Genomic DNA, 14,304 nt, shown 5'->3' with positions numbered 1-14,304 from the left:
AGTTACCGGGCGTGCGAGCCTCCCCACCCCCTCCTCTCCCTCCCCCTCCTCTCGCGTCCCGAGAGCCTGGAGGCGCAGCCGGGGCAGCCCAGAGGTTCGCGCGTGGAGGCGACCCCTCGGGAGCTGGGTGCGTGGGCCGCGGTGCGTCCCTAGGGACCCGGGCTGGGGGTGGGGTCTGGAGCGTAAGCCCGAGAAGTGGGAGGGGACAGGTTGGGGGGTGGTCTCTGAGGAGGAGCCAGTCTGGGCTGTATTGTTCCGCGCTCCGCTGGTCTGAGCGCGCGGCGCTGGCCCGAGAGGGCGCGTGGGGCTCGGGGCGCCCGTCTACCCGTGTTCGCCTCACTGCCAGCGCCCCGCGAAGAGATCCGGGCTTCCCAGCGCGCCCCAAATCGCCGCTTCCCCGCTGGCCTGGGCCGGAGGGGGGCCCGCTCAGGTGGGGTGCGGGTCTTCCGAGGAAGCGTGAGGAAGGGCGGCGCTCTGCGCCCTTGGGGCTGGGACTGCCCCATCAGAGGAATGGGGGTCGCAAGTGGACCGCCAACGCAGCGCCCGCTGGGTCCGTGGACTGGGCTACCGAGTGGGCGGCCCTGGAGCGAGGGTCCCCCACTTCACGCTGTCGCACCCTGTGCCGTCCACAGGAACCCGGGGCCCCGGCCCCCCGCGATGACCGCGAGACAAAGCCGCAGGGAGCGCGGGTGCCCGGGCTCTCCCCCGTAGCAGACGCGGCTCCCTCCTCGCCTCCCCGCCCGACGGCAGGATGGGGGGCGGCGGGTCGGCCCTGAGGGTCTGCGCAGAGCACCGCGGGGGCATCAACTGGCTGAGCCTGAGCCCCGACGGGCAGCGCCTGCTGACCGGCAGCGAGGACGGCACGGCCCGGCTCTGGAGCACCACGGACGGCCGGTGCTGTGCGCTCCTGCAAGGTAGACGCGCCGCGCTCCCCGGCCCTCCACCTCTGTCCTTTCCGTCTGCTCGCCACCCCCAGGCCCCTTCCCCAGAGTCCAGCCCCCACGGCTCCCCGTACACTCGCGGAAGCGCGCCGCCCGACGCCCGGCGTCCGACCAGTGGGGGGCGCGCGGGGTGGGGGCACAGGGCGAGCGGCGATCCCGGTCAGTGGGTCGGCGGGCGCCCTCTGCGGGGCCAAGGCCACAGCTCAGCCCGCTGCGTGCCATCGTTTCCGTTAAAACAGTTTTCACAAGCACAAAGAAATCGCACCTGTGCGCCCTCAGGTGCTCAGCACCGTGGCGGGCCTCTCACTGGCCAGGTCATCTCTGACTGGACATCTCTCTCAGGGCCGTTGGTGCCGTGGGTTCCGCCGAGCACTACAGTGGGCAGCCCTCACACTCCTCCTATCCCACTCGTGCAGACAGGGAAACTGAGGCACGGAGTTAAGTAACAGCTGGCGCAGATGGTGGTGAGGTTTGAACCCCTTCTCCCATCCGGACGCCATGCCCTGCTCTCGGCTGCCTCGTCGCATCTGCAGTTCAGCCTACTTGGAAACCGGGTGAAATAGCAGGAGTTTCGTAAAAGTTTTACAAACACATCAGTCTGTACTTGTGCACTTCCTCAGGGGAGGTGGGTATAATTCTCCCCCCGCCCCCGGGTCCCTGTTCCGTCATATCAAGTCTTGGGCCAGGGACCGGGCTGCCGCAGAGGGTGGCCCGGAGGGACAGACAGAAAAGACTTGAGGAGGAGCAGGGCGGGGGCGGGGGGGCACCACTCTCCATGCGGAGTCGCGGAGGTGTGGGCCAGCTCACCTGCGGCTGCTCGCCCTGCACCCCCGGCCCTGAGCCCCTCCTGGCCGCGGAGGGGCGCTTCGACTTCCAACTGGTCCCAGGGTGTAAGGAAGGCCCCCACGACCTCGGCAGGAACCCCAGAGCCTCAGCGTGTTCTTTTGAACATAATAACTGCATCTTATCTGCACTCTTCATCCCTTCGAAAATATTTTGAGTTTGGCTTTTTTTTGCTTATTCTGCACAAATCCAACAGCAAGCTGCCAAGGCGCTGTGGTCCCTGGAGGCGTGATGGGCCCTGGCTCCCCCAAGCCGCTCCTCCCCTTCAGCCTCCCTCATCCAACCCCAGGCTGGGGCGGGGCCTTTGCGCCAGGGTCATGGGCCTCAGGGGGGTGGAGCCCTGTCTCTGGTCTGTAGATTAGGGTCAGGGGTCAAGGACACACTCTGCAGCCCGCATGGCCCCTCTCTGGAGGGGCTCTGGGCCAGGCCTCACTTGGCTTGTGTGTTGAGTTCCCAGTGGGTGCTTGGCACACAGAAGAAGGAGCTGTCCACGCGGGGGAGGGGGGTTGGGGGGGCAGAGAGGGAAACATTGACCACTGCTGGGAGCCTCGGCCAGCTCAGGGCCAGGTCCCTGACGGGGCAGAGGGTCAGCCTGACCCTGCTTAAAAGATGAGGGTTTTTTTTTCACATGGAAAAACTTATTATCACCTCTTAAGTCTTTGTTTATGGGTTATATGGTTACTGATTTGCAATCAATGTTTATATATATAAACACTTTTAATGTATATAAAAGTATATATATATATATATATATACATACACATATACACACTTTTTTTAACTTTCATGGGTCGAGAAAGCAGCCCTGTACGTATCTCATGGTCCGAGGCATCCCTGGTGGACTGGCAGCAGGTGCCCTCATGTACTCGGTTCTCTGTGTTTTTCTTGGCCTGATTCACACTTGTACTTGGTACTTCCGGTGAGACGGGAGGAAGCAGTCTCCATGGGGATGATGCCTCCCAAGGTAGACAGACTGTCTGGGGGGCCTGGGTCAGTCCGCCCTGCGTCCCTGGAGGACTGCGGGACCTGAGGTTGCGCAGGGCCAGCGGGGTGGCACCTCCTCACCTTCAGGGCTGCCCGCCAGCCAGCCCCCCACGGTGCTGTGCCCTCCTACCGACAGGTCTGGTCTCCAGGAGAGTTTGTTGATGATCCTAACACAGTTGATAAACTCGGAGCGTTGGCCAGAAACTGAGCTGTGTTCTGCCAAACACACTTTGCCCTCGACTTTTAAACTGACGTGGTTTTCAAGGGAAACATCATCTCCAGTTTCTTCAAGTGTTTATTTAATTCACGCAAATGTTGTTTTCTCAGAGGCCTGGTATAGGCTACCCAAGAAGACTGAAAACCATTTCTCTCTTAATTTTAAATAAATTCTGTTTCTTGGAAGTCAGGAAGTTGAATCCCTCCAAGAGTAGCTAAGCTTAAACTCAGCCCTCCAACCCCCCAGAAAAGCATGAGTTAGCCTGAAACTGTGCAGGAGATTCTAAATCCTCATCTGCCTGATCCTGGACATCTACATGAAATTTTAAAATCCAATCAAAATCCTTAGTGTAGTAAATACGTCTCCCAAATGTGTGGGAATTTGAATTCATCGGTCTTCTCACCTGTGAAAAGAGTCCTACAGCCAACACCCCTGTGATTCTGTTCACCTTCTGGTGCCTGAATCCCCCTCAGAGAGACTCAGCTTCAGTTCACGGCAGGCAGCTGTAATCCGAGCTGGAAACATCTTTGTCTGAAGGGCAGGCCCTGACGGGGACCGAGGTCTCCTGGGGCAGCTTAATAACACGGGTCCCGATTCCAATTCCGCAAATAGGGCAATGTTGGTTGTTTTAATTGTAAAGATTTTATTTATATTTAGAGAGAGGGGAAGGGAGAAAGAGATGAAGAGGAACATCAATGTGTGGTTGTCTCTAGCGCGCCCCCTACTGGGGACCTGGCCCACAACCCAGGCATGTGCCCTGACTGGGAATCGAACGGGCGACCCTTTGGTTTGCAGGCCAGCGCTCAGTCCACTGAGCCACACCAGCCCGGGCACGAGGGTGATCTTTAATAGACCTGACAACCGGGTAGACAAGAGGGATGACCAGTGCACTAGGCTGAGACCCCAGACTGTGCAGCCCTCCTTCGGTTCCAGATGTCCATCTTTGCTATGTCTCTACCTCATCCACCATTTCTGCCAAACCCCTGAACTTAGGCCTTGGGAGTGCGGTGTCCTCTCCCAGATGCCTTTCTCCTCCCCACACAGCGCCATGGGGACCGTTCCCCCTCTGCCCTGCACGTGCCAGGCCCTCTGACCATCTCTCCTGGGCGGCGTCCCCCTCCGACATCAGGGAGCGCGGCTGCCTCATCTCTGGACCTGTGTTGTTCCCTGTGGCTGCTGTGACCAGTGATCACACTGGGCGCCTTGGAACGGCAGAAGCTCATTCTTGCACAGTTCTGGAGGCTGGGGATCCAGAATCAGTGTCCCTGGGCGGAGATCAGCGTGTTGGCAGGGGTGTGCACCTCTGGAACCTGTAAGGGAGACTGCGGTGGGTCAGCATGCCTTGGCTTGTGGCCGCATCATCGCTTTCTTCAGGGCCGGCACCCTCAAGTCTGTCTCCGTTCTGCCTTCACTGTGTCCTCTCTCTGTCCTCGGTTCTCCCTCTGCTTCCTTATTTCACTTGTGGTTGCACTGAGGCCCGTCCTGAAAACCCAGGATGATCTCCCCATCTCGGAATCCTTCACCTAATTACATCTGCAAACCATATCTATAAGGGTCCAGGAATTGGGACTTGATCTTCTGCCTACGGCTGTGTTTCTTCCTGAGTGTGAGCACCGCTAAGACCCAGCGTCTGCTCTGTCTGCACAACATTCGTACGAGATGGGCATTGTTGCTCTCCCTGTGTCAGATGAGGAAACCGAGGCACAGAGAGGGGAGACACCTTGCCAGTGAGCAAGTTCCAGGAGGTCAGCCCAGGCGTTTGGGCTCTGAGGACTAGGCCCTTAGCTTTTATACTTCCTGCCTCCCTAAGGTCGCGTTTGTTGAATGACTGAGTGAATACCAATAGCTGAAAAGTTTGAAGATGGCTGAAAGGTGATGATGAAGAGGAGGGAACAAAAGAATTCAGGGGAAGCCCTGGCCTGTGTGGCTCAACTGGTTGGAGCATCATCCCATAACTGAAAGGTTTCAGGTTTGATTCCCAGTCAGGGCACATGCCTAGGTTGTGGGTTTGATCCCCAGTCTGGGCACATAAGGGAGGCAGCCGATTTGATGCTTCTCCTTGTCATCGATGTTTCTCTTCCTTCCTATCTTTCGAAAAGCAATGGAAAGACATCCTCGTGTCCTTGGGTGATCATAAAAAAAAAGGTTTGGTCACAGGGTGAGTGCCCCCTGAGGGGCTCCGGGCACCCCACAGACTCTCCCAGAATTAGCTGGTCATTTCAAAGGGCTAGTCAACTCTGGACTTGTCTCGAACGCTCCTGCCCTGGGCTTTCTTCCCTTCTTTGCCATCTCAAGCGGTCTTCCCAGAATTAAAGCCTGAGCCAGCCCCCTAGGCTCACGCCTCCCCCCTCGTCCACAGGACACGAGAGCTACGTGACCTTCTGCCAGCTGGAGAACGAGGCGGCCTTCACCTGCAGCGCTGACCGCACCATCAGGAAGTGGGACGTGCTGACCGGGCGGTGCCTGCAGGTGTTCCGGGGACACACGTCCAGCGTGAACAGGTGGGCACGGCTGGGGGCCCTGGGCTGCCAGGCAGCGAGGCCCGGCCCCAGGGGGCAGAGATGCAGGCCTGGGGCCTGTGCCCTGGAGGAACGCAGCTTCTCGGGGGGAAGCCCCCCTGTGCTCTTGTGGGTTGGCCATTGGGGGCACATAGTAGTGGAAGGCTCAGGACAGAGGTGTCCCCAGGTGTGACAGGTGCTAACTGCCCCGGGCTGCAGGTCGGGCTGCAGGTCAGGCTGGGAGGCACCACCCACACATGGACCAGGCTGCACCACTGCCCCCTGCTGGGCACAGGGAAAGGCGTCAGAGGCCACAGCTCCTGGGATGAGACCTGATTCCAGAGGAAATGGCTTCATTGGCACCTGATGATGGACTAGGGGCTTGGAGGTGGAGCCGGCAGGGGTGGGTCTGAACATGAAGCCCAGAGTAGTTTTATGTTTTATTTCAATTTATATGTATTCATTTTAGAGAAGAGAGGAAAAGAGAAGCATCAATTTGCTGTTCCACTTTTTCATACGTTCATTGATTGCTTCCTCTATGGGCCCTGACTAGGGGTCGAACCCACAACTTTGGAGTATTGGGACGACGCTGTAACCAACTGAGCAACCCAGCCAAGGGGAGCCCGGGGTATTTTTAAACCTCTCTTCTCTATGGTGCACTTGAAAATCTCTGCCCCCCCACCTTCTGCCCCCGCTGGCCTCCTTCTCAAGAAAGTTTGAATTTTTCCTTACTGAGTTTGGGTCTGCACTGAGCCGGGGAAGTTCCTCTACTGATCAGATCGACTGGACGCTGTTTATGTAACTCGTGGCCGTCTCAGACTCCTGGCCCCTCCTGCTGACTCACTGCCCAGGAGGGGCGCCTGCCTGGGGGGTCCTCCGAAGGAGGAAAGGCCCAGTGCAGCAGCAAGAGTTTGAGGGGTCGGAAGGCTGGGTTGGCTGGTGGAGAGTGCTCTTCTCAGCCAGAAGGGACGCTGCCAGCACCCACTTTGCGCATGCCTGGGTCAGGGCGGGGCCCGACGGGTCTAATGGTCAAGCGCCTAGAATGACCAGACTGACCGTTAACTGAAGTACCAGCTGCCCGTGGCCGAAACTCGGTAACACCCCCTAGGTAGAAAGATGGCAGAGCTGTACCCTGGCAGGTGTGGCTCGGTGGATTGAACGCCAGCCTGCAAACCCAAGGGTCGTCAATTTGATTCCCAGTCAGGGCACATGCCTGGGTTGCAGGCCAGGTCCCCAGTAGGGGGAGTGCTAGAGGCAACCACACATGGATGTTTCTCTCCCTCCCCTCCCCTCTCTAAAAATAAATAAGCAAAATCTTTAAAGAAAAGAAAGATGGTAGAGTTGTGTTGGCTCGGGATGGTTCCAAGTAGAGAAGGCAAGCCCCCTGCCTTCCTGCAGCCCAGCCTCTGCCTCCCACCCTTAGTGAGAGCAGGCAAGGCCTGGATACCTGGGAGGCCGGGGCCACGCAGAGAAGGGGCTGGGACCAGGGCTTGGGTCCTGCAGCCCCTGCTGGCCGCTTCCCAGCACTCCTCCTGCAGGGGCCAGTTTGTGACTGAGGAAGAGTGTGGGCCAGGGGGAGTCTCCTTTTGTGAAGCTGTGAGTGGCCGGAAGTGCTGACAGGTGGGAGAAGGCCGAGTCTCGGGGGACCAGCTGGCCCTCAGGTTGTACCTGGAGACTATCAGCTACTTCTCGAGAGGAAATCTGGGCCATTAGGCTCTGCCATGTGCACACACACCACGCACACGTTCTCACACGCATGTACTCACTACTTTTGAGCGGTAGCTCTGGGAAGATAGTTGCCTTATTAATTAACTCTCACCCCTGAGGTGAGGACGGGGAATTTACTTCCTCCCGTGTTTTCAGAGCCTGGCCAGGTGCGTGAGCTCCTGGGGGCGCCCGCCAGGCCTGACGTCCCCGCCCTCTCAGGCCGGGCCACACCTGGCAGCACGCAGGTCCCCAGAATGTCACCCGTGGCTGGCACCTGGCTGCAGGCGGTCACTTCCCTCTAGAAATAAACACGTTGTGAAAACCGTATCTACTAGGGAAGGAGCCGCTCAGAAACCGCGTCCATGCCTCGGCGGGGCCGTCTCCTAGTGACTTGTGGGAAGTAGGAACCGTGCAGAGGTGAGGAGCCTGGACACTGCGCAGGTGGGAGGTCTGTTCTCTGCGGTGGCCCAGCCCTTCCCCCACCCGGGCCAGCCCCTGGAGCTGGAGTGTCCGAGCAGATGAAGAGTGAGGTTCTGCTTCGTGGGCTGACAGCAGACACCCACTCCACGGAGACTCGTCCGACTGTGCCTCCCGTGGGTGGCACTGGCCTCACAGAAGTCACCCGCAGGCTGACCCAGGACCCCTGCTGTGGGGTGCCAGCAGGGTGGGCCTGTGGTCCGGGGGCACAAAAGCCCTTCAAAAGCACCTCCCAGCTCACCAGCTTCCCCAGGGCTCTTCTGTCCCATTGGCCCTGTGCGGCCCCTGGAGGCTGACCTGTCCCTGGGGGGACCAGTGTGCTCTACCTTGCCTGGCTTTCAAACTGCAAGTCCTGTGTCCCCAGAAGTCTTTCATTAAAGATTTTATTTATTTTTAGAGAGAGAGGGGAAGGGAGGAAGGGAGAGAAACAGCAATGCGTGGTTGCCTCTTGAGCGCCCCCTACTGGGGGCGGGGGGAGGAGGCTGGCCCGAAACCCAGGTATGTGCCCTGACTGGGAATCAAACCCGAGATCTGGCTCACAGGCCGGGACTCAGTCCACTGAACCCAGAAACAGGGGCCGGGGCACTCCAGCCCATGGCTTTCTCTGGGAGCATTCCATGCTTCCCATTGCCTGGACTCATTGACCACGGAAGACACCAGCCAAAGGGACCCTGGGGCAGCCTGCCGGGCTCTACTGCCCACCAGGCCACCTGCAGGCCTGACCCCTGACCTTCCTCTCCTGCCCCCAGGATCCTCGTCACCGACAACCAGCTCTTCAGCAGCTCCTACGACCGGACAGCTCGCGCCTGGAGCGTGGACAAGGGGCAGGCGTCCCGGGAGTTCCGGGGCCACCGCAACTGCGTGCTGACTCTGGCCTACTCCGCCCCCTGGGACCTCCCAGGGGCTCCCTTTGAGGAGGAGGCCGTGGCCGGGGGGCTGCTGGTGACCGGCAGTACGGACGGCACGGCCAAGGTGTGGCAGGTGGCCAGCGGCTGCTGCCACCAGACGCTGCGGGGCCACACGGGGGCCGTGCTGTGCCTCGTGCTGGACACGCCCAGCCACACGGCCTTCACGGGCAGCACGGACACCACCATTCGCGCCTGGGACATCCTGAGCGGGGCGCAGCTGCGGGTGTTCCGGGAGCACCGGGGCTCTGTCATCTGTCTGGAGGTGAGCGCCGCCCGCCCGCTCACCGCCCCCCACACACACACCCCATCTGTGGCACTTTGTCAGGCGGCCGGAGCTGCTGGTGCTCTGGGGCAGGGCAGCACAGGGCACCCAGGGGGAGTGAGAGGGCACCCAGGGGGAGTCCTCGGAAGGAACCAACCCTCCTAAACTGAGATGCATTGTCTCACAGTTCCAGGGGCTGGAAGTCCAAGAGCCAGGGGTCCCCCCTCCCTCCATCCCCACATGGCTGTCCCTCTGCGTCCACATTTCCTCTGTTTAGGAGGACACCGGTCCTACCGGATCGGGCAGTAGTCGCCTCATTGACACCTGGCAGTAGGGGGCACTAAGCCCGTGGACCCTGGTGGCCGAGCTCGTGTCGTATCTGTGGCCCCAGGAGGAGGACCCGGCACGGTCCTTATTCACAGTGAAGCTGCCGAGGAGCAGAGTCCGTGACCTGGCCAAGGGCAAAGTGATGGTCTGGATGTAAAGCCAGGCCTGCCTGACGGTCTGCTGGACGGCCTGACCCCACAGGTCCCGTGGAGCAGGGGGAGCAGCGAGACCTGTGTGCCCGTAGGTGGGGCCCCTGGGCCAGGGCATTTCTGGCCCCTCCCCTTTCTCCACTGAGACCAGCAGGTGCCCCGCCCCTTGTGCTCAGAGGCTGGGAGGGGCCTCTGAGCCGCCCACTGCGGCCCAGCGGTACCAGCGTCCTTCCTCCGCAGCTCGTGAACCAACACGTATACTCCGGCAGCGCGGATAGGACTGTCAAGTGCTGGCTGGTGGACACAGGAGAGCGAGTGCGCACGTTCACAGCCCACAGACACAGCGTGAGCGCCCTCAAGTACCACGCAGGCACCTGTAAGTGGCCCTGCCCCTGCCCCTTGCGGCACCTCCCCAGTCTGCCCCTGCCACTCCTCACCTCCCACCAAGCCCTCCCTGCTCAGGGCCTTTCCGCGTCTGCACTTCTCCCTGAGGTTCGCTCCTTGAGTCTCAGCTGCCATTCGGGGTGGTCGACGCCCAAGGCAGCGGCGGCTGGGCCGCCTCCACGCACGTGCGCCTGTCTGAAGTGTTATCTACAACGAAGGCCCGAGTAAGGGTGTGGGGACTCCTCCCTAACTTTACCCCACGAGAACATGCCTCGACCTGAAAGTTCAGAGGTCCTGGGGTCAAGAGCATGTCACAAGGACACATTCTAGTTCTCAGAGAGTGATACGGATCAGCCAGGCTTAAGGGCCATGTGGGGTTGGCATCACCTGGCATTTAGGCATGACTGCAGATAAGGGCAAACCCAGATAGCAGCAATTTACATGAGGTAGTGGTTTATTTCTCTCTCAGAAGAATTTTAGGAGCTGTCAGTTACCAGGCACCCAGATTCCTCCTGTCACTTTGCTTCACAATCCTTGGCACATATCTTCTAGCTTTAAGGGGGCCTCATGGTTCAAGATAGCTGCTGGAGCTCCAGCCATCTCATCCTGTTTTCGGTGGGCAGGAAGAAGACAGAAGGGCAAAAGAATGTGTTTCTTAGTTGTTTAGGCCCCTTTAAAGCTTATTCCTGGAAGCCCTACCCAAAGACCTTTTAAATTTTTTTAAATTTATTTTTAGAGTAAGGGTAAGGGGGGAAGAAAGAGAGGAAGAGAAACATCGATGTGTGAGAGAAACATGAATCAGTTGCCTCTCGAACACCACCAACTGAGGGCCTTGCCCAAAACTTAGGCCTGTGCCCTGGCTGAGAATTGAACCAGTGACCTTTTGCTTTGCGGGATGAGCCACGCCCAATGCGCTGAGCCTCACCAGTCAGGGCAACCACCCAAGGTGTACACCTTATAGACCAGTGCCCGCAGGAGCGGCTGAACGATAGTCTCTTGCCTGGGGACCTAGCTCACAGGATTAGCCAGGGTCATCTTGTGAAGCAAGAAGCAGGGAATGGCTCCTTAGGTGGACAACAAGCTGCTCATCCGCAGGTCACAAACTGTCATGCATCCGGGCCTTGCTGGCTCTGTCCCACTGGCTTGCCATGTGTTTCCACCCCAGACACGCCCAGAAGACACCCACTGTTCCCAGGAAGCAGCCCCCCAAACCTCACCGCAGCTATGTGGCAGGGGACCCCCAGATTCCTGAATGTCTCCCCCCAAGTGATCCCCAATGTTACATTTTGCCATCGGCCCCCCCTTTACACACACACACAGCAGGAAGCCAGCCCCAGAGGCACTGACCCCCCTAGTCACCTCCCTGACACTGGAGTGAGGGGGCAGACTGGGGGGCGGGAAGAGTCAGGGTGGAAAATCACGTTGACTTCGCAGCAGAGGTGCAAGGTGAAGACACTGTGGAGCTCTGGAAATAGAGCCTGAGACGCCTCAAGACTGAGGTGTCTGACGCGGACAGATTATTTTTCTCTTCTTCCTGTGTCCAGAGCTGTAAGTGTGATTATGGCTCTGCTCCCAAGTGGGGGACCGCTAATTGAAAAAAAGAATGTCGCCTAGAGCGCCCCCCTGGGGTAGCAGCTGGTATCTAAGCTGCCCCTGTATGAGATCCCAAGGACCCCGTCTGTTGCTCTGTTCAGATCCTTGGTCCTTGGTCTTTGCCAGCAAGGCTGCAGGGTGATCAGACTTAACTCCTGACCCTCCCCCCCACCCACGGGCAGCCCAGCAGTCAGGCTGAGTTGCTGGGGAGGGGACGGCAGGGAAGGAGCTGGAGAGACCCAGAAATGAAGCCGCCCCTCCAGGGCCACAAGCGCCGCTGGCTTTAGTAGGAAAGCTGGGAGTGGGCAGGTGACCCAGGAAGGGGGGTGCCTGCTGTGGCCGTTCAGGTCGCAGGGTGGGTGCAGCGGATACTGTGGGTGCTCCGTTAACGGTGCTTCTTGCTGTAGCCCCTGGGCCTTCTGCCTGTGTGTGTTCCCAGGAGGGGCAGGACAGAGGGGGGGCTGGGCGTTGACACCCACATGAGAAGCCCTCAGCCGATGACTAATGGGAATTGCTGGATCAGTCACCCAGTGTCTTGCCCTTGTGTGGGACAGCTCTGCTCCGTGGTCCACACCTTCTCCCAGGGGCTCGCTAGCACACCTGTGTGGGTGCCCTTCAGGCCTGTCTCTCTCCACTTCCTGGAATGTCCTGCCAGATGAGCTAGTGGCACTAAGATCCTAGTGTCCGGCTGGCTTATGGCACAACCCGGGCCAGACGCTAAGGGACCAGAGGGTCCGTGTTCCCGGTGTGGACCCTGACCACAGTGTCAGCATCACCCGGAAACGGCCAGAAATGCAGGTTCCCGGACCCACCCAGACCGCCTGGATCAGATACTCAGGTGGGCCCAGCAACGTGCGTCTTCACGGGCGCAGCAGGTGATTTCAATGACAGCGGACTTGGAGAAGCTCTAGGAAGTTCTCCGAGGACACCTGCAAGAGGTTGGGCAGGGCGCTGCTTGGAGGGCCAAGTTCATTACTTGGAGTGGAGGGAAGGAGCGTTTCTGGCTCCTGGACCCCAGTAGGTCGCTCAGATGGTGGGGCAGGGGTGGCTCCCCTGCGGCAGGGGCTTCGGAGCTGCGGGAACACCGGGCAGAGAAGCCAAGCTTCCCCAACGGCTTCCACCAAAGGGCCTGCGTGGGAACCTGGGCCCAGGTGGGGCTCAGGAGGGTGGAGGCCCCGAGAAGCGCAGTGCAGGAATAAGGTTCAGTAGCCACAGTGCGCAGACCGCAGAGGGCCCTTCCAGAGCCCCGGCGGTCACCCCGACGCCCCTCGGGAAAGTACTCAGCGAAGGCGCCGCCTCCTTGCTTTCAAGGGGCGGCCTCTGTGCCCCACTTGAGCCTTATGGGATCCTCGTGAGGCGGGCGGATGGGCCCGGGAACCAGTCCAGGTGGTTCGGCCTGCCCGCCCCGCCCCCGCCCCCGCCCCCGCCCCGCGGCGTCCGGAAGACGCAGAGGGCGGGTGGGCGGCCCAGCGGCGCGTGTGTCCACAGTGTTCACGGGCAGCGGGGACGCCCGCGCGCGCGCCTTCGACGCCGAGTCCGGAGCGCTGCAGAGGGTGTTCCGCGGCCACGCCTTCGTCATCAACTGCATCCAGGTAGGTGCTCCCTGCCGGCTGCCCCCCGGGCCCCGCGGATTGAGGGCTGAGCCGGGGCGCGCCCTCCTGCGCCCGCGTGCCCTGGAGGGCAGGGAAGGGAAGGAGCTCAGGTCCCCACGTCCTCAGCACGCCACGGGCAGACCTTCCTCCCCGAGGCGGGGGTCCCCTGTGCTGACCCGTCGCTGTCCTTCGGCGGTGGTAGTAGTTGGTTGTCGCGCCCCTGCCTGGGCCTGCGGTGGCTGCTGTAGGGCGGGGTCTGCCAGTGGCTGACCGCTGCTGTGATGCAGTGAGGCCGCGGGTGGGAGTGGTAGCGGGCCGCCCCTCAGCGCCCGTCCCACGCCTCGCGCGCGCGTCCCCCCCCCCCGCAGGTGCACGGCCAGGTGCTGTACACGGCCTCGCACGACGGCGCGCTGCGCCTCTGGGATGTGCGCGGGCTCCCCCGCGCCCAGCCGCCGCGCCCGGGGCCCCAGCGCAGCCTCTCGCGCCTCTTTAGCAACAAGGTGGGCTGCGCCGCCGGCCCCCTGCAGCCGGCCTGAGCCCGCCTGCCCGCCCGCCCGCCCGCGGCCCCATCCGGGGACCCACGAAGTGCGCGCGCCCGCCTCCTGGTGGCCGGAGCGGACCAGGCGGCCCAGCTCCCGACCTGCGCCGCTGTTTTGCTGTTTTCTTCCTGTTGGTGGACGTTTGAGACTCCCCCGGTCCCCTGCGAGCCGCCCCTCGGAAGGAGGGAAGGAGGCGGCTAGCCCTCCCGGGGACCCAGGCCCCACCCCCTGCACTCCGGGACCTCCCCACCGCGGCCCACCCGGACCCTCCAGGGTCTCCAGCTCCAAGTGCCTGAGGTTCCCAGAAGGCAAGCCTTTCTTGCCGAGAGAAACTGACGTTTCTTAAAAACAAAGCCACTGAGCCGCAGATTATTCTTTTTGCAAATTGTTTTTCCCGAGGATGCTGGTAAAGAACCAAAATAAACGTTCTTAAAAGTGCTCTGGAAAAAAAAAAAAGTGCTCTGGGACTTCTTTCATTCTGCAGACTAAGCGTCAGCTTCGGCTCAGAAGGGACCTGGGTGAAATGAGGGGCTGTGGCCGATGACCCCTCCAGGGTCATTCGTGTGGGAAGTGGCCATGGAAGAGACCGGGGAGCAAGGAGCCAGCCCCCCGAGCTGCGAGGTGACCTCAGGGACCCATTGCCCCCGCCTTAGGGCTCCCATTTCTTCATGAATCGAGGAGGGCTGTTTCTCTCCATCTGGGGCAGTAGACCCCCCGGCCACATGCCTGGGAGCCAGGCCTGCTGTCCATGTGGTGAAGGCGGGACAAGGACACAGGAGCAGCCCGAGTACTCTTAGCCAGGAGGGGCTTCACGGAGAAAACGGGGGGTCAGCCTCTGGAGAGGCTCCGAGGGGAGCCGCCCCAGCAGCCCTTCTTGCCGGAA

At 60.7% G+C, this 14,304-nt stretch overlaps 1 protein-coding gene across 2 annotated transcripts; it reads left to right on the top strand.

Annotated features, from left to right (window-relative positions):
- Window positions 1–293: 293 nt before the first annotated feature.
- WDR86 (WD repeat domain 86) lies at window positions 294–14,304 on the top strand. 2 transcript variants are annotated; one of them, XM_053671824.1, is made up of 7 exons: window positions 294–430; window positions 633–914; window positions 5,345–5,486; window positions 8,417–8,837; window positions 9,554–9,689; window positions 12,779–12,882; window positions 13,906–14,304. In XM_053671824.1, exons 2-7 carry the CDS (start codon window positions 752–754, stop codon window positions 13,963–13,965), a joined length of 1,026 nt encoding a protein of 341 aa, XP_053527799.1. In that variant the 5' UTR covers window positions 294–430; window positions 633–751; the 3' UTR covers window positions 13,966–14,304. The 2 variants fall into 2 exon arrangements, with proteins under 2 accessions (XP_053527799.1, XP_036987881.1); XM_037131986.2 differs by lacking the exon at window positions 13,906–14,304 and adding an exon at window positions 13,251–13,479.

Source organism: Artibeus jamaicensis, unplaced genomic scaffold (genome assembly GCF_021234435.1).
Source record: "Artibeus jamaicensis isolate MK-2021 breed Jamaican fruit bat unplaced genomic scaffold, CSHL_Jam_final contig_718, whole genome shotgun sequence".
Classification (NCBI taxonomy): Eukaryota; Metazoa; Chordata; class Mammalia; order Chiroptera; family Phyllostomidae; genus Artibeus; species Artibeus jamaicensis.
Note: the sequence above shows the minus strand (reverse complement) of the source record. Positions and strands in the feature narration are given on the sequence as shown.

Bases quoted from the DNA above. Each gene is read 5' to 3' on its own strand.
- WDR86 (XM_037131986.2), top strand. From the start codon at position 752: ATGGGGGGCGGCGGGTCGGCCCTGAGGGTCTGCGCAGAGCACCGCGGG. The intron at 8,838-9,553 runs GTGAGCGCCGCC...CTTCCTCCGCAG, and splicing joins GCTCTGTCATCTGTCTGGAG to CTCGTGAACCAACACGTATA. The intron at 12,883-13,250 runs GTAGGTGCTCCC...CCCCCCCCGCAG, and splicing joins TCGTCATCAACTGCATCCAG to GTGCACGGCCAGGTGCTGTA.